The sequence below is a fragment of the Cavia porcellus genome, unplaced genomic scaffold, assembly GCF_034190915.1.
Source record: "Cavia porcellus strain 051 isolate PalLab524CR breed Dunkin Hartley unplaced genomic scaffold, mCavPor4.1 scaffold_27, whole genome shotgun sequence".
Taxonomy (NCBI): domain Eukaryota; kingdom Metazoa; phylum Chordata; class Mammalia; order Rodentia; family Caviidae; genus Cavia; species Cavia porcellus.
The window spans coordinates 33586371-33604675 of NW_026947510.1; the positions used below are offsets into that span (position 1 = coordinate 33586371).

Sequence of the window (18305 nt, forward strand, 5' to 3'; positions counted from 1 at the left end):
CACTGAGTCAGAATGAAACTAAGGGAAAGTGTGAGCTCTGGTGAGCACAGCTCCGCACACTTGAGCTTCCAGCTTGCTCATTCCAGGAGAACGGAGAGTTTTCTTGAGTCACAGGGATGAAATGTGGGTAAAGTCAGGCTCACAGTGGAGTCAGTTCAATTTGGGAGGAGAAAGTAAGTGCCAGCCTTCTCAGTAGGGAGATGGGGCTGTTGCCTGCACAGGAGGTCAGTAAAGCGTTCAATCCCTGGTGGATATGTTTACCAGACCCTTTCATTCCAACACTGAAGATCCGTTGTTTAATGGAACATAATTAATTTCCCTTAAAATACAAATTCCAGGCCTGAGGAGGTTCCTCAGGGGAGAGTGCTTGCATAACTAGTGTGAGGCCCTGGGTCCAATTAGCAACACCAACAACCAACAATAAATAAATAAATAAATAAATAAGTAAAAAGTGTAGAGAACATTAGAAAATGAGAAATGGTAAAACACAGAAATTCAGACAAAAGTAAGAGTACACCCTGAAACTTCGCCTAGTGAGACTGTCAAATTGAAAAGGGCAGAAAAGGAAAAGGGCCCATATCTGGAGGAGGGAAAATAAATTGGAGATGTTGTAGGGGCAGCAGCAGAGTTGTGAAGGGTGGAACAGAGAACAGAGCAGAGACACCGGAAAGATCCTGGTGCTAGGTTTGGAAGTGGGTTAAAAGAGCACAAATTGGCTGGGAATTTAGCTCAGTGGCAAACAAGTGTCTGCCTGAAAAATGCAAGGTTCTGAGTTCAATTCCTGGTACCAGAAAAAAGAGCATAAATGTAGGTCTTTCTTGTAAACATGGACAAGAAGAGAGAAAGCAATAACCAGACCAAAGGCCAGTGTATTCTGAGAGGAAATGGTAAAAATTCATTTTTAAATATTTAATTTGCAATACATACACCACAGTGCTACCCACTGGAGATGTCAGACATATCTCCTTCAATAGGCATCAGAGAGTCCTGCTCATGAGAACTTTGTTTTTTCTTTTTTGTATTTTCTCAACTTCCAAGAACAAAGTGACTTTTAAAAATGTTTCCTAAAATAAACATTGAATTGATTTATTAGTTGTTGATTATCATGTTAAATATACAGATGTATGGTGAAAGAGTTGCTGGCCCAGACCGGACACTTTAACCAGGAGAAGCCTCAGCCAAATTAAGGAGCTCCTGCCTCCCCCGCCCCTTAGAGATTTACCTGTAACCCTATACCCCTGCGCTTAGTAACCTACCTCTGGCGCCAAACGTGTGCCAATGGGCTACCTGTGAATACCTAATACCCCTTAGGGTCCACCCCAGACAGAGGCTACTTGTGGGCCTCACTCCACGTGTTCAAGAGAGAGAGTGTATTCCAGAGAGAGCTCGCGGCCCCGGAGTGGAGATGCTGCGCCCCGGGGGGCTGGGGGGGTCTCTCCCCGCATTCCCAAAATAAAGGTTACTTATATTTTATACTTCTTATCTTTGCAGCCACCACCGTCGGCCACTCCACTCCTTCCCCACTCCTTCCTTCCTTCTCCATCCCCCCTTTCTCAGACCTAACATATGGCACAGTGTACTAGTTCAGTACATGTCTGTAGCATGCAATGATCATATCAAGGTAGTTCATATTTCCGTCTCCTTAAACTTTTTGCTTACATTTTTATTAACATGCAATCACTGCATATTTATGAAGCATGTGTTCAGATTTCAATACATGTACACTATATGCACTGTTCAAATCAGTTTAATCGTGCCAGTCGTGATGGCACATGCCTATAATACCAGCACTCAGGAGGCTGAAGCAGAAGGATTGTTGTGAGGCCCATGTCAGTCTGGGCTACAAAGTGAGTTCAAGGCCAGCCTGAACTGCCTAGTAAAACTCCATCTCACAAAGAAAAAAAAATCAGGTTAGTTAATATCCATCTCGTTACTTCAAATTTGGAGCATTTTGAAGAAATTCTTAGAAAATCTGTGCCCATGGTGTCTCAACAGTCACTACAACATTTTTATTATATTTACATATGAATATATTTAATTCTAGATACTATGTGTAGCAGAGATTATACGAATTGGGGTTTTTCTCTTTTACCAGTTGTGCAAATCGCATTGAACTGAAATTTTTCCTCTCTCCTTTCTTTCATTCTTTCATGGGGGGGTGTGATTGTTTTGTTTTTTTCTTGTTGGGTTACGGGCATTGCTCATGGTAGGCAAGTGCTCTGCCTCTGCGCTACAGCTCCAGGCCGTAAGTTGTTCAGCAGCAAGAACCCAGTCATTGCCAGGTGTCCTGCCACGTGCCTACAATTCCTACTACTTGAGTCAAGAGGACTCAAAGTTAGAGGGCAGCCTGGGCAAGTTAGTGACATCTTGTCTCAAAATAAAATAAAAAGGGCTGAGGATGCAGATCCTTGGTAGGGTCCTTGCCTGCATTCGATCCCCAGCACTATAAAAGAAGAAAAGAATCTGAGCCTCATTTCACTAGTTTCCTCAGCTACAGAAAGGAATCCAACCCCTACTGTCATATGTAACCTTTGTCTCCTAGTTCCCATGTGAATTCCACTGGCTTCTATGGAAAGTTTTTATTATTCAGAAGGAAGAGTTCTGAAGGAAGAGTTCATGGTAAATGCTTGTCATTTATTAAAATGGGATTTTGGTGGCAGGGAGAGTAGCTCAGCAGCAGAGTGTGTAGCATGCAGGAGGCCCTGGGTTCAACCCCAGGACTGCACTGGCTGCGTTGCTGGACTGCTGTCCATACCTAGGGCAAAGCAAGCATGCAGGCTTGCTGTGAATGTGGTTGGTGACAGCATATGTAGGCTCCAGTGCATCCAAACCCAGAGATTCATAGAATGAAACCCTTAAAACAAAATATGAGGAAATTAAACCAAGGCTCATCAGAAAAATACAGCTCTACCTGAGGCTTCATGGTTACGGAGAGAGCCAAGGTAAGTGACTTTTTCCCCTTTCGTTTTAAACATTAGGTAAGTTTTCTGCTTGCCTATTGAAGTTTGGATCCATCCTCCCTTCTTAGGACCCAGTCAGAATATTCTAGAAGGCACTGGCACAGGAAGCTGTACCTGTGCAGGGGGGAAGTGGTGATGGGGAACAAGCACAGTTTGAGGGAAGTCAGAAACATGGGTGCAGTCTCAAAAGAAGTTTAACTTGCTTGGTGGAGGAGGCCACCTGCAGCACGTGAATACTAATAATACATGATAATAATAATAATAATGATGATGATAGTAATGAATAATACATGAATCAGAAAACCAGGCTTCATTCCCCATCCCATTTCTTTCTTTCTTTCTTTCTTTCTTTCTTTCTTTCTTTCTTTCTTTCTTTCTTTCTTTCTTTTAGACTAGTCAAGTGCAGTAGTGAGAAGGGGAGTAAGAGTAGAACAAGGAGTTCAATCTGAACTGACTGTGAACAATCAATTGAGATAACTCACTACCTTCGGACCAGCCCCCCACCCCACTTCTTGATGGGACAAAGGCATGACAAACTGAAATTTAGAGTGCAAGGTCTATAACCAGTGTTGTCCTCTCTCTGTAGCCCCAGCCTCCAAGTGTGGCAGAGCACAATCCTAGGTCTTCATGTATTTATGCAAGATTATAAAATCCTTGGCTGTGTTGGACAGTCTCGTAGGACCATAAAAATTACCATCATACCTCTCCTTAAAAGACCTCCCAGGCAGAAGTTAGGACAATCAAAGCTAAACATTTAAAATGAATATGGAGGAATGATGGGAGGTTGATCTAGAAGCCAGAAATGCAAAATAGTTGAAGCTCTATGGCCAGCCAAAATAGGCAAGAACAGCACTTCCACCTAAGATCTCGCTCCAACACATTTAATGGTTAAGATTATTAACCTAAAAGGCCGGGGCTGTAGCTCAGTCCTAGAGCTCTTACCTAGCATTCGTGAGGCCTTGCAGTCAATTCTTAGCACCGCCAAATATATATATATATATATATATATATATATATATATGAATGCAGTGATAGCATATCTAGGCTCCAGTGCATCCAAATGCAGAGATTCATAGAATGAAAACCTTAAAAGTAACAAAAGATGAGGAAATTAAACCAAGGCCTAATGCAAAAATATATACATATACATATACATATACATATACATATACATATATGTGTATATATATAAATTTTGTTCTCTTCTGAAAACAGTATGTAGAATGTTTCTCCAGTCAGGAAGTCATCACGTATCCACTGTGCCTATGATTTTGGGAAGCAGCAAAACTATGTAACAATTACATTTAAAGTACTGAAAACAGAGATAAATGTTATCAGACTCTGAAAGCTTAGGGAGCAGAGGCAACAGCTAGACACTATAGGAAGACTGACTTAGGAAATAGTGATGTCTCTGGATTAACTGACAGCAGATGGAGAAGCAGAATTCCCATGTTCCGGCTTTCTTCTTCCTTGATGATCACAGTCCAGAGGTCACTGCGAATCCACATTGTCACAGAGAGGAAGTCGGAAGTAGCTGGAGCGGCGGAGTCGCCTTGGGGGCAGACCTGCCCTCTGCCGGCACAGCTCATCTGCAGGGGAAGCAGGTATCAGGTTGGGGGGATGATGTAGGAGACAAAGGAGGGCTCTCATTGGAAGGGGAAGAAAAGACTACATTGAAGAGAACATTGAAGAGAACAAGATCTGGGTAAGACCTCAGCTCTGCCACTTACTAGTCACTTACCACTTACTAGAAAGTTCCTTTCCTTCTATGCACTTCAGCATCCCTCTCTCTAAAATAAGCATGAAAATGCCCACCTCCACAGTGTATCTGTGAGTACTGATGTGCGCCAGGTGCCTAGTGCAGGTGGTCAGGGAACGGTAGTTTCCTTTCTACCCAACTCCCCATTCTGCTAGTCATGGACCTGCTAAGTGGAAAACAGGGTCCAGTCATTCCATGTCCCTTCGGTGTTTACTGTGTGCAAACAACTAACTTTAGCAAGTCCCTTGAGACACCTGAAAGTGTCTATTGTCCCAAACACTCATCTTCTGGCCTGAGGTGGTTCCCCAGCAGGTGGCTCGCACAAATCACCAGGGGCCAGCAGCAAGTTTTCTCCAGCAATGGTGAGTCCAGCTCTTACTCAGTAGCTCAGAGCCAGGCAGCTGCTGAGTCAGAAGGGGCTGTGTCTGTGGCCTTGTCCCCGACCGCAGCCCAGCTTTGGGGCTGTCCATGGATGAGGTGAGAAATGTTTGTTCCCACCACACATGGTCTATAACCACACTTAGGACCCTTGTAAAGTGTTCTTACAAAGTCTTTCTACCTCGGCAATTTCACAGAAAGCAATGCACATGCTTCCTTTCATTGTTGAGCTGTTTATAAGGTAGTTGATTTCTAAATGCCCCATCCACAGTGTATGTTTTGTAGACCTTATCCAAACCTTACCATCTCCAAATGCACTGGAGGCAGGAACGTGTACGTGGATCCTTTTCCTGGGGGTCTTTAAAGCAGCAAGAGCTTTAGAAAACTCTACAGAAGCACAGGGTTTCATGTCATATGAAAGGCATCCAGGGGTCCAGCAGTTTTGTTAGGGGTGTGTGTGCATGAAACACAATCCTGGCCTTGTTTTAGGGGCTGGTTTCTGCAGGGGCTGATGGGAGTTAGTGAAGCTGAGGCTCCCCCAAAACCAGACCTGAGATGCAACAGCGCCATGGCCTTGTTTATCATCCCCAAATCTGTCGTTCCCCTCGTACACTCAGACACCATCTCACCTTTCATGGCCTCGTGCTCCTTGCAGACAAGCCGGGAGCAGATTTCATTGTTGATGATGTACGTGCGCCGTACACTGCCGCCATCCCAATGTCACCCCAATGTCATGGTGAGAAGAAGACAGAAAAAGCCATGAGAGGGAGAACTAGCCTAGGCCTAGGATGCCTCTTCAACTCACGTGTTCCCCACCCATCCCTATCTGATGTCCCTAAGCCTTCAGGCTTCTTCTTTCTTCCTCTTCTACAGAGTGGAGGAGACGGAATGTGTTACACACCATTCTTAGTGCAACTTTCCCAGACTGTTTAGTGTCGAGCTGAGTGCTCCTTTCTGTTCTTTTCTACTTTTGGGACCAGGTCTTTGCCTCAGCCTCTTTCTATCAGGTATTAAATCAGAATACCAGTGTTCCCTCCTGCAGCCCCATCTTCACAGCCTGCTAGCATCTATCAGCCAGCCCTCACCCCAGATTCCAGCTGCTAGCCAGAACCTTGAGGAACAGCTAGGGGGATTATGCTAAAATCTTCTGCCCATCAAAGATTGCAGTTTCAGCCTGGTGTCTATAGTGCTAGTACTGTGAAAGGTTGAAATAGCAGAACTGCAAGTTTGAGCCCAACACGGGCAATTTAATGCCTTGGCAAGATCTTGCCTAAATAAATAAATAAATAAGGCTTGGGGATGTAGCTCAGTGTGGGTGGATTCAGTCTCTGGTACTCCCAAAATACTAATAGAAATAGTAACTGTCATTCCATGGTGAGCACACACTAAGTGGATACTGACAGGAAAATACTACTCAATGAGGAAGGACCTCCCAGGGCCTCGTGCCTCACCTGGTGAAGCAAACCTGGTGGACACACTGCCTGACTGGCCGATGTACCGAGTACAGTCTTGTGCAAGCGAATTTCTCATCCCGGCACTCTGCAGGAGCACAGAACAAAGCACAGGGAGATCAAAATTGGGCAGATGAAAACAGAGGCTTAGAGGCTGGGGGAAAGGAGCTAGAGTGGGGAGAAACACCCAGCAGTCACCACAGAGGGCCACACAGCCGGGGGTGTGTGCTCCCAGGTCAGGGGAGGGGAGGGGAGTGGGAGGGGGAAAGAGAGGAGGAGGAGAAATTGACTCAGATGAAATTTAGGTGCTTCCCTACCTGCAAGCAGAAGAGCATAAAATAATCTCCATGAGCTCTTCTAGGAAAAAAGGCTTTCTAAGATTATTCAGGTGCAGTCGGAAATATTAAACCGAAAGACTGATGATCTCATTCTGGAGAATGAGCGTTCCTGGCAGGCCTCTCTGTGCTCTTCCAGCTGTTTCCACCCCAGCTGCAGATCAGAATGATCAGTGCGTCTTGTATCTGTATATATAGGGTATATATCTTATACCTGTAATGTCTAGGGTGATATGAGTCTCTGCCATCAAACTGATTTTATTTACAGTCTATTACCCACTTAATAAAGTTCAGAGGTAGGAGAAAAAGAAGGTTTGGGGATCATTCACCATGGTCTCCTCTTTCCCCAGTGACTTTTAGGGCAGGGCTCATCTGAAACAGGCAAATAAACAAGACTGAGGGTGGGGAGGGAAGAGCACTAAAAACGCTCTGTGAGGAAGAAGTAGAAATAAGCCAGATGGTGAACAAAGTGCTGTCTAAAGAATCAGGAGGTGGCTGGGGGTTGAGCTCGGCCACTTAAACACTTGCCTGGTGAGTGCAAAGTTGTGAGTTTGATCCTTGATACCAAAAAAAAAAAAAAAAAGAAAAAGAAAAGAAAAAAGAAAAAAAGAAATCGGGAGGTAAGGGGTCCACAGGAAAAAAGAAAAGCCTAAGCAAAAGACATGAAAAAAGTAACCATACCTGCAGTGGCGTTTTTATCATTGGTCGAAGCTGGAAAGCAAAATTTTATTTAGTTAGTACTAATTCTAGAAGTCACCATCTGTAACTGACATTGTCTTTTTTGGGACCCCTTTGTGGTAGTCATGAATAGGGAAGGAATGAGTTAATAACTCAACAGAGTCTAAAAACCTCTATGGGGCTGATTGGATCCACATAACTGAAGAGATTGCTGTGTTAGGATAGAATTTTGTGGGCCTGGGGATTTAGCTCAGCAGCATAAGCACCTGACTTGCAAGCAGGGAGTCGTGAGTTCGATCCCCGGTACCAATAAAAAAGAAAAAGACAAAAAAAAAAAAAGGATAGAATTTTGCCTTTTCCCTGTTTCACAATGAAAAAATTCATTGCGTAGTGAAAATCTTTGTAGTTTTCATAAGAAAAAAAAAAAAGCAAAGTGGAGTGTGGTGCACACACCTGAGGTTCCAGCACCCTGGGAGGCTCAGATGGGAGGACTGCAAGTTCAGATCCACCCTGGCCAAGACTTGGTGGCTTAGTGAGACTCTGAATGAAAATAAAATATGACCCAAAAAGAGGAGGGCATTAGGAACATAGCTCAGAGCAAAGGCCCTGGGTTCAATCCCTAGTACTGAAAGAGCCAAAAATATTTTTTTTTTTTAAATTTTAGAGAAAGTGTTTCATATGTTGCTCAGGGTGACCTCCAACCTGGGGGAACAAGTGATCCTTCTGCCTCAGCCTGCTAAGTAGCTTGGACTATAGACATGTGCCACCATGCCCAGCAATAAGCAAGTTTGGTAAGGACACCAAGCAAAGAGCCACATGCCCCAAAGAGCCTCACCCAGGCACCAAGGAGAAGACATCACTAGAGAGCAGAAGGTTCTCCTTAGGGAGAAAACGTCTTCCTATAGTCCAGATGCATCGTCATGGGATATTTGCTAAGAGTATAGGGAGGGTCGTGTCCTTAGCTGAACCTGACCTTAGGGGCAAGGTTAATACAGGCTTAGTTTGCAGAATGGAGAACTGATTGAGGAGTGTGTATTAGAAAGTCATCTGGGAAAACAAATGTCAGAAGATCTCTGAGAGAGGGGCACCAGGAAGGGTGCTAGGTGATTTCATCCGGCCTGTGACCAAGGCAGGTCCCAGTGCCGATCATGTCCAAGTCTGCTTCTGGGCCACACTCTCACACATAAGCTCCGGGGTGATTCATCTCAGTGCCCTCTTATGCAAGTGGTGTTATTAAATTCCCCAAAGATTCTTCAAATTCATGATGTCACAAACTGATAGCTTTTCCTTTGCCAGTCTGGGCTGTTCTTCAGGGAATGGTACCACCAACCGCCCATGCATGGCACCGGGACAGCCTGCTCTCCTGCTGTGTTGTCGTGCCCTACTCGCCTCAGGTTGCTGTCCCTCATGGAGAAGCTGCCCAGCATCCTTGGTGGTTTCCTAGGTTCCAGACTGATCTTGCTCAAATCAGTTTTGCACACTGCCCCAAAGGGCCAGGTAGAAGCAGGGGGTGCCTTGTGATCTTTCCTGGGTACCAGTCTGATTAAACACTTCCCTTGCAGAATTGACCTCCATTCCCAGATTTTTGTTATTGTTTTTTAGTTTTGAGCTAGGTTCTCATCAAATCACTAAGTTGCTCAGGTTAGGCTTGAACTTGTGAGACTCCTGCCTCGGCCTCCCAGAGTGTTGGGATTACTGTCATGAGCCACTAGGACCAGACACTAATTGGTCATTAATTTCCACCTGGCACCTCTTGCATTTTTTTTTTTTACCTACAAGTATCCCCACTATTCTTGATCCTCCTCTCACCTTCCAGGAAGCAGCTTGGTCTGCAGCAAAGCCTTTTCCACCTCAGCCCTGAGCACTGCCCAGGGCCCCTTCTGTGTCCCACAGCTCCCTTTGCTCACCTTTATCATGACTGTTGTGGACCTGAAGCAAACTGCCTGTGCATTCATCTAGCTCGTCTCTTAGATGAAGATAGCCAGTACAAGAAAACTGCTTTGTTCACCTTTATAATCCTATTAAGTAGCAGCAAGCTCTTTGTTTAAAACAAATCTGAGTATAGTTCAGTAGTAAAGTGCTTTCCTAGTATGCAGGGGGCCGTGGGTCCAATCCCCAGTACCACAAAAATAAACCCATAAATGGTAGTTACTATCTCCTTTCCTTACTTCCTACTGCTGTCCCGTGTCCCTTACCAGTTAAAAATCTCAGTTCCCCTCTGGTGCCAACTGTATTTTGCTTTTGCATCTTTGAACTCACTGTTGTTCCCTGAGGCTGAAGGACCCTCACCTCCTTGGCCATCTCCATCTTGCTTTGCCCTCCCAAGTCTTGGAAACTGAGAGAAAATTCCCTTCTCAGTGTAGTGCATATTAAACACCTAGCACAGGTCATGTTGGTTTGGGGTCTAAAATGCCATTCATTTAAATGGAGCTATTGGAAGAATGTGCTAGATAACCTGCAATTCTCCCTACTTGGGCTGCTTTGGCAGCTGTGCTGTCTTCCTTAATAGACTCCAGGAAAATCCCGGTGGCCCTGGGATCCCAGATCTGAACTCACCCAGGTCATCTGTGGAAGGCTCGATATCAGCCAGAACTGAAAAGGCACAAAACAGCAGGTGTGAGGAGGGCTTTGGACTGCAAGGGGGAAGGGAGGGGAGGACAAAAAGAGTGGAGATGCAGGGCAAGGGCAAGGCCACGGCAGCATCTATGGGCCATGTCCAAGGGGATCGAATTCACTGACACTAGCTGCAAAGGTGTTTTGAGGAACACCGGCCCGGCTGATGTTAAACTAAGTTCTGGAAGCCTTTATTACCCATGCCTTATTTTAGCTATGCATCTACTTTGTTCCATTGAGAGGGCCGGGATGTCTCTCTTTCCTCCTATTCCACTGTCACTGAACAACATTCCTGCAGCCTTTTTGGGCAGAACTAAGATCACAGAATTAATTCAAGAGCTGAAATAAATACTGTGACTATTAGTAAAATCAAGTCTTTTTTTTTTTATGGACTCGCATAAAACTTACCTGTTTCATCAGTAGATGGATCATTCACCAGATCTGCAAAGACACAAAACAAGAAATGAAAACTGTAGGTCGGAAAAGCAGCTAACAGAAGAGGACAAAAGGATGATTATCTAAAAGGAGACAAGAAGGATAGAAACTGCTTCATGCAGATGACTGGGAAGAAATGGGAGAGGCAGTAAGAGACGTGTTCACAGCACCGGTGGCCTCTAAGGTGGACAGGAGCTCACAGTGCCCACCAAGGTCTCGCAGTCTTGTGCTCACTTCTGCAGCGCATATACTAACATTAGAACAAAGTTCTTGCAGTCTTTATTTTCCTTTGGGCAGATACCTCCCTCAACCCTTCTGTCTCCACTATGACAGCAAATAAACAAAGAGGCAGCTTACTAGGATCATCTGTGAATGTTTCTTCAGTCACATCATCTGAAAAGAAATCAGAAAGCATTTTCTGAGAATTCTCTATCCCCCTCCACTCCTGTACTTCTTGAAATGGGACTTGTCTAGTGCAGCACCCAGCAGAGATCCCACACCTGTTTTTCCTTATCTGTCTGCAATAATTACAATGGACTGATGTCCTTTAGGTGATACTTACATAAAATTAAAATTGCTGATAGCAAATACCCTGAATATTATATATATATATATATATATATATATATATATAGTGCCAAGAATGGGACCTAGGGCCTTAAACAGAGTTGCTGAGCACTTGTTCCACCACTGAACTACCTCCTCAGTCCACTGTGTCACAGTAAAAGTGAAATAACAAGGCAGTGTTATCCAGGCAAGGTGGTGAGCACCTATATTCGGGGCTGAGGCAAGTGGGATGCCATAAGGTCAAAACAGCCTGCAAGCCGGGGACTTAGCCTGCCTGCAAGCATGAGGTCTTGAGTTCGATCCCTGGTTAAAAAAAAAAAAAAAAGACCAGCCTGCATGTCATAGTGAATTCAAGGCCAGCCTGAACTACATTTGAGAACCTCATTCACAAAACAACAAAGCAGTATTAATAATGCATCATATTTAAGTCTACTTTGTTTTTATTTATTTGTGCATACATATGTGTGTGTTTGTGTGAGTGTGTGTGGTACTGGAAATCAAACCCAAGCCCTGGATATGCCAGGCAAATTCTTTTTTTTTTTTTTTTCTTTTGTCTTTTTTGTTTTTATCGGTACCAGGGATCGAACTCATGACTGCCTGCTTACAAGGCTTATGCCGCTGAGCTAAATCCCCAGCCCCTGCCAGGCAAATTCTTTACCACTCAGCTACACCCCAGCCTAACATTTCACTGCATTTTTAAGTATATGTATTCTTGTTGGATGTATTTTGTTAAGGTGTACATGTTTTGGTATTCATAAACAAAATAACAATTACTACAGTAAAGCAGTCAAGTTAATATACCTATCTTGTCATGTGTGTTTGTGTGTGTGTGTGTGTGTAAGAGAGAGCATGCACACCTAAAACGCCCGCAAACTATCTTGTTAAATAACGTTTAATTTTTTGTTTTCCTTCTGTTGAGACAAAAGTTTTTCTATTCAGCCCATCCTGACCTTAAATTTGGGGTCGTCTTCCTGCCTCAGTCTCTCAAGTGCTAAGATTACAGAACAGCTCCACCCTTGTTTAAACACTACATTTAGCAAATATTCATTTGCAATTAACCTTCAGTTTAGTGTAGTTTGTAGTCATAATCCATTTTTTCCACTAGAGGTCAGCAAATTGATAGTTTCCTTTAACTCTTCGGAGTCTAAAAAAAGTTATTTTTATACCGCAACGGAATTCACAACCTCAAGCATATCAGGTAGGCATTTGAGCTGCTGAGCTAAGCCCTGGCTAAACTCAGATTTAAATCTACTGAGAATAAACATTTTCATAAAGGCGTGTCAGTTATGGGTAATTGCCCGAGAGGTGCAAGTAAAGCATTCCAGTGTCCTCTGCTTGTCTTTTTGTATTTTTTCCCCTCTCTAAATTCCAGATACAATAGATAGATACTTTTTCTTCTTTTTCGGTGCTGAGGGTGGAACCCAGGGTCTGGCACACGTTGCACATCTGGTCTGATCAAGCACTAACTGCTCTGCCACTGACTACGCCCCAGCCCTCGGCCCATCTTGAACACTCAGGATAAGCGTCCTTCCAGAACAGCTTTTGCTAAGAGGAATCCACATCTGTTCCAATCCTGGTGTAGGATATTTGAAAAATCACTGACCCGCATCGTTCTGGAGACTAAAAGGTGGTGAAACTCCGGGAGGACTTCGACCCCTCCCAGTTCCTTCCCTTGTGGAGGCGTCGCGGGTCCAACCCAGTGACCAAGCAAGAACACGGCGCTGCGGAGCTGCGGAGCTGCGGGTGGAAGTGCGTCCAACCTGGACATCGGCGCGGAGCACCGCCTTTCTGCACGCTCTCAGGTAAACCAGCTCCCCCCCCACCCCCTCCCGAGCTCCCACCAGGAGAGGATTTAGCGGTCTTGGTAAAGGAAACTTGAACCATTTTCATCATAAGCTAAATTGTTTCTGCTAGAAAAGCCTCCTAAACTCATAAAACAGGACTGGTCTTTTTAGCCCACCTGGAGAAATCAGTTCAGATGTTTAGTTTGGCTTGTGTTGAAATCTTACCTAGGTTCACAAAATCAAGCTGTTTCAACTAACAGCAGAAAAAAAGATTTCGTTTCTACATTTTTATCCTTTTTGTTTTTTTTCAGGACTTCAGGACCTTCACACTGAGCCACCTCCGTTTTTATTTTTTGAGACAGAGTTTCACTAAGTGACTAAATTGCTCATGCTGGGTTTGAACTTGTGATCCTCCTGCCTCAGAATGCTGGGATTACAGGCAGAGGCCACCATATTGGGCTCGTGTTTATCTTCTGTAGCAAGACTTGCAGCAATAAATACATATTACATTGGGTCCACGGGGCACAGTGGCACACACCTGTAATCCTAGTACCTGGGAGGCTGAGGCAGGAAGATCACTGCAGGTTCAAAGCCAGTTTAGGTTACATACTGAGTTCAAGGTCAGCCTGAACCATATAATGAGACTGTCTCATAATAATAATAATAACAACATCAACAACAATAATAATTGGGCCCTACATGCAAACACATGAAACTGAAACAAAATTTTATAAAACAATACATCATTTCTGCATAACACATACAACACATTCTGATATATGTCTTAGTTTTATTTTAATTTGTTAAAAAATCGTGACCCACTAAATGCTTTTGTGACCCTTTAGGGGGTTCCGTACCGCTGTGCTGAATCTTTTAATTCCCAAGGCCTGGGAGAAGGAAAGAGACAAAGTAGGATTATGCAGAAAGCTTTCAGGCAGGGTGGAGTTTCCCTCATCAGAAGGAAAAGGTCCCTTGGGAGCTGAAACCACCAGTTCTGTCCAGTTGTGCACAAGTTCACTGTAGTACCAAAATGACTGTTTACTCTTTCTCTGCATTTTACTTTTTCCACTGTTGCACGGGTAGAATAGTGCTTCCTGAGATGTAAGGATGCAGTTCAGTGATCACCCAGCATAAATAAGTAAGTAAATGAATGAATAAATAATGAGTGAATGAATGAACTTTCCCACTCTCACTCCCGCCCCTGGTACTGGAGATCGAATCCAGCATCTTTGCACTGAATTACGATTCCCAACATGTTTTCTTTTTTAATTATGAGACATGATCTCGCTAAGTCGATACATTGCTCAGGCTTGGCTGCAATTTGCAATCCTCCTCTCTGGGCCTCTAAGAGTGCTGGAATTATAGGTGTGAGCCAGCACACCTTGCACTCCAAATGATCAAACTTATGACCTCATGCTTACCAGGTAAGTGCTTGAACCACAGAGCTAAATTCCTGGCCATCAAATGATTTTTTAAAAAAGCACTGGGATGTCACTCAGTGACAGAGCATGTGTGAGGCCCTGGGTTTGATCTCCAGACAAGACAAGGTTTTACCAGTGGGATAACAGGATTGTGGAAACTGCTGAAGTGGATCCTGTTTCTCCTGCCTTGGCCATGTAGGTCTCTATCCCAGCACATATTTTTTAGCTTGTACAGTTCATCTACACTGTCCTGGTAAGAACCCCAACACAGCCCATAGCCAAGGCTTCACCTACCTTGTTGCTGACCGCTGACGCCTGGGGTTATCCAGCCTGCGGCAAAGGAAGAAATCGGGTGTGAGTGACCGGAGCTCCATACCCAGAGACCCTGTGATGAGAGGAGCCAGAACATGAAGGAGAACCAGCTGCACATTACCATTGTGGTGTCAGTCTTGAGCTTAAAGTTTACTGTGCTCAGACTGCTGGCGGTGTGTGCAAAGTAACTGAAGTACACATTCCTGAGAGCAGCACTGGACTCTGTGGGGTCCTGAGCAGGATGCCCCCTCACCCCCACAGAGCTCTCCTGCTTTCCTATAGCTCCCCGACTGAACAAGGCAAACAAACTGCTTTTCAGTCTCCACAAGGCAGGAGGGAAGAACAGCAGGATTTCTTTGAAGTCCAAGTTAATCTCAGTGGCCACTCTTCTAACCAGTGAAATCCGTGAAGAAGTTTTTCCTTTTGTGGGCAGGGCATGTACCCCTGGTGTGTGGGTGAACACACCTGTCTCGTGTTTGCTGAGTGTTGGGGCAGGCGTTCCCACTGCTTTCCTGCAGGATTCAAATCTGGCCCAGGCTCCTATCAGGTGGTCTTTCCATGTGCAGGCACCTTTGTGCGCCAGCTCCTCTTCCCCAAACGTGTCCCTGGGAGTCCTCATGTGTCTCAGCTTCCTCTCAGGGTCACAACCTTCAGATCGTTGGTCCCAAATCAAGGGTGATCGGCAGTCACTGTGCTGCACGGCTCCTGGGACGCCAAGCCTGTTCTTTCCTTCTCTTTAGCAGCTGTTCTAGTGTTCAGTACCAAGCCTATTTCTCCTCATCCCCAACCTCTGTCCTCCACCCTTCTTAAACACAGCTCCCCACGCATGTGACCAAGGAGCCCACGGACTGGGGCAAAGTGGATACATGGGAGGACTTACCAGAGGGGACGAGGAGTGCTGTGAGAAGCAGCAGCGTCTTGGGCCGCCTCGAGACCAGCATCTAAGTTAGGAGATGGCAGAGGGCAGAGTGTGACCCCAGGGGTGCAGGAGTCCCACCCAGGGAGCCCCATCTGTCTCTGTCCTCTATACCAGGAGCCTTTGTGGTTTCTTTTAAAGACTCAAACCCTCTTTTTTATATTTCATTCAACATTTATTTCTTCCTCAGTTCTGTTTTTTTGTCACTTTCCTTTATTGTCACTCTTTACTACTGAATTAGAGGATTTTGTTTTTTGAGACAGAGTCTCACTGTATTTCTCAGGTTTGTCTCCTTATAGGAGCCTGGGTGCAAGCAATCCTCCTGCCTCAGCCTCCTGAGTAGCTGAGATTACAGGAAGTATCATCATCATACCTGCATTCAGAAAGACGTTCATATTCTAAACAGTTCCTTCTTGGCCCTACCTGATGGCCTCTTCCTCCTTAATGTCTAATCTTTCTTTCATGTATCAGTGTCTTTTTCACAGTGTCTACTTCATCTTGCCGTCTCTGTCATTTGAATTCCATGGGTGATCAGGGCAGGGGTCTGCTCTGTTCTGATCTGAGGCAAAATACACACGCACACACACACACACACACACACACACACACACACACACACATGCTCTCACTCTGGGGTGTTAATCAGGACTCACCCTCTCCGCACTGTGTTGTTTGCTGAGTCCTGTGCTGCTGCTGACCGAGTGGAGTCCTCTGCACTCTGCTGCACTTGGGCTTGGACTGTGATGAGCGGAGCCCCACCCTGGGCAGGATTTGGATTTGGCCTACTCTGCAGCAGTGGGAAGGGAGAGGGAGCCGGGCTGGACACACAGAAGGCAGAGTCACTGCGGGCCCCACGGAAGGAGTGGAATGCAGAGCCTCTCATACCCTACGCCAGAGGGCTGAGCACACCAGAGAGGCACGTGCCCTCCACGCCAGCCTCTTCCTACTCTCGCTAGCCCCCACTGACCCTTCCACTACTCTACCACCCCCCTCCCCTCCTCCCCTTCCTTCTTAACTAAGTGGTCTGTGGCATCACTATAATTGGTTTACAACTTTTCTTTCTTTCTCTCTCATCTCTCTCTCTCTGTCTCTCTCTCTCTCTCTCTCTCCCTTTATCTCCCTCTCTCTCCCTCTTTTCTTTTTTTGAGACAGGGTCTGTTAGTTCAAGCCAGTCTTCAGCTTACTATGTAGCCCAGGCTGACCTCAAACTTGCAATGATCCCTCTGCCTCAACCTCCTGAGCACTGGGATTACAGATGTGTGTCACCATGCTTTGTGCTTTCTCCTTTCTTTGAGACAGGGTCTCGATTGGTAGCCAGGCTGACCTCAAACCTTCTGGGATCAGAGCAGTGTGCCATTGTGCCTGGCTCTTTCTCCCACATCTGAATCATTCCTCTAATCTCCTTCCTGGCACTTTCTCCACCATCCATGTTTTGTTTTGTTTTGTGTTGCTTTTTTTTTTTTTTTTTTTTTTTTGGTACTGGGATTAAACCCTGGTGTTTTGCAATATGCAATGTCCCCAGCTCTTTTTTAAATTTTTACGATAGACTCTCACAAAATCTCTCAACTGCCCAACTGGTCTAAGAATTGCAATCCTCTTTTAAAATTATTTTACATTTTATTTTATTTATTTATGTTTGTCTTTTTTTTTTTTTTTTTTTTTTTTGTACCAGGATCGAACTCATGACTGCCGTTTGCAAGGTAGGCCCTTATGATGCCGCTGAGCTAAATCCCTAGCCCCCAGTGTTAGTCTTTTTGAAACAGGGTCTCACTATGCAGTTCAGTCTGGCCTTGAGCTCACTTGGTAGTCCAGGCTGGTCTAGAACTCACAATAATCCACCTGCCTCAGTCTCCCAAGTGCTGACATTACAGGTGTGCACCTCCATACCCAACTGTCCCAGGGTTCTAAGATTACAGACATGTCATCACATCTGACAGTCTTTCTTTCTTTCTTTTTGGTGCAATAAGGTCTCGCTATGTAGTTCAGGTTCACCATGAACTAACTCTCTTTGCAGTCCCGACTGGCCTTGAACCTTTGGTGAGCATCCTGCCTCAGTCTTCCAAGTGCTGTGGTTACAGGCATACACCATCAATGCCCAACTTTTTGATTTTTTTTTTCTGAAACAAGGTCTCACTATGTAGTTCAGGCTGCCCATACTTCATTATGTAGCCCAGGCACTCAGTGATCCTCCTGCTTCAGCCTCCTCAGTGCTAGCATTATAGGCAGGTGCCACCACATGTAGCTCTGTCCTTCTCCTAATGCCAAAAAAGTCATGTTCCTTTACTTCTTTTCTTAATTTTTTTCTTTCTTGTGCTAGTGTCTCACACATTAGGCAAACATTCCCCCACTGAAACACATTCCCAGCTCCTACTTCTTTCTTGACCCCACATTTAGATCTTCGATTTTACCCCTGGGAATAGTCTATTTATTCTCATATCCAACCAAACAGATATCATTGAAGAGAAGGCTGTCTGTCTTTGAGTTATAAAGAGTTGAGGCAGTCAGAACTCTCAAATGTGGAGCCCCTCCACGAGATGCCAGCTTTACTTTGTCTTTGGCTTTATTTAGGCTATGACTATGGTCAGGCTGTTTTTGCTATGCATCTTAGAGTCTGGAATCTGAAAGTCAAAATTTCATAAGAAGCCCAAAGACAAATTGGGAGACCAGTTCATTCTGCTTGCCTCCCTGTCTATCAG

General features: G+C 44.9%; 1 protein-coding gene and 1 long non-coding RNA gene across 15 annotated transcripts in view; one reads left to right on the forward strand and one right to left on the reverse strand.

Moving 5' to 3' along the window:
* The window catches only part of LOC101787842 (uncharacterized), a 133315-nt gene that overhangs the window by 39825 nt on the left and 75185 nt on the right, over nucleotides 1-18305 (forward strand). Inside the window, exon 4 of the long non-coding RNA XR_010043848.1 lies at nucleotides 12759-12978. This is a non-coding gene — a long non-coding RNA (uncharacterized LOC101787842). The remainder of the gene's footprint in view (nucleotides 1-12758; nucleotides 12979-18305) is intronic.
* On the reverse strand, nucleotides 873-16871 carry LOC100732666 (microfibrillar-associated protein 5-like). Of its 14 annotated transcripts, none has more exons than XR_010043842.1 (11): nucleotides 16263-16521; nucleotides 15574-15634; nucleotides 14676-14766; nucleotides 10967-11002; nucleotides 10583-10615; nucleotides 10118-10153; nucleotides 7565-7594; nucleotides 6549-6636; nucleotides 5727-5800; nucleotides 4353-4549; nucleotides 873-4045 (listed from the first exon to the last, which is right to left on the reverse strand). XR_010043842.1 is itself a non-coding variant. In XM_063238168.1 (11 exons), exons 3-11 carry the CDS (start codon nucleotides 15632-15634, stop codon nucleotides 4452-4454), a joined length of 492 nt encoding a protein of 163 aa, XP_063094238.1. In that variant the 5' UTR covers nucleotides 16263-16427; nucleotides 16812-16830; the 3' UTR covers nucleotides 2614-4451. The 14 variants fall into 14 exon arrangements, 10 of the variants coding, with proteins under 10 accessions (XP_063094232.1, XP_063094234.1, XP_063094233.1 ...); XM_063238168.1 differs by adding an exon at nucleotides 16812-16830 and having other exon boundaries at nucleotides 2614-4549; nucleotides 14676-14711; nucleotides 16263-16427; XM_063238162.1 differs by having other exon boundaries at nucleotides 873-4549; nucleotides 16263-16520.

Coding starts and splice junctions, on each gene's coding strand:
- LOC100732666 (XM_063238162.1), bottom strand. CDS start 16,492: ATGAGAGGCTCTGCATTCCACTCCTTCCGTGGGGCCCGCAGTGACTCT. Junction 11,003..14,675: donor CGTCAGCGGTCAGCAACAAG/GTAGGTGAAGCC, acceptor ATTTCTTTTCAG/ATGATGTGACTGAAGAAACA. Junction 10,616..10,966: donor AACATTCACAGATGATCCTA/GTAAGCTGCCTC, acceptor GTGTCTTTGCAG/ATCTGGTGAATGATCCATCT.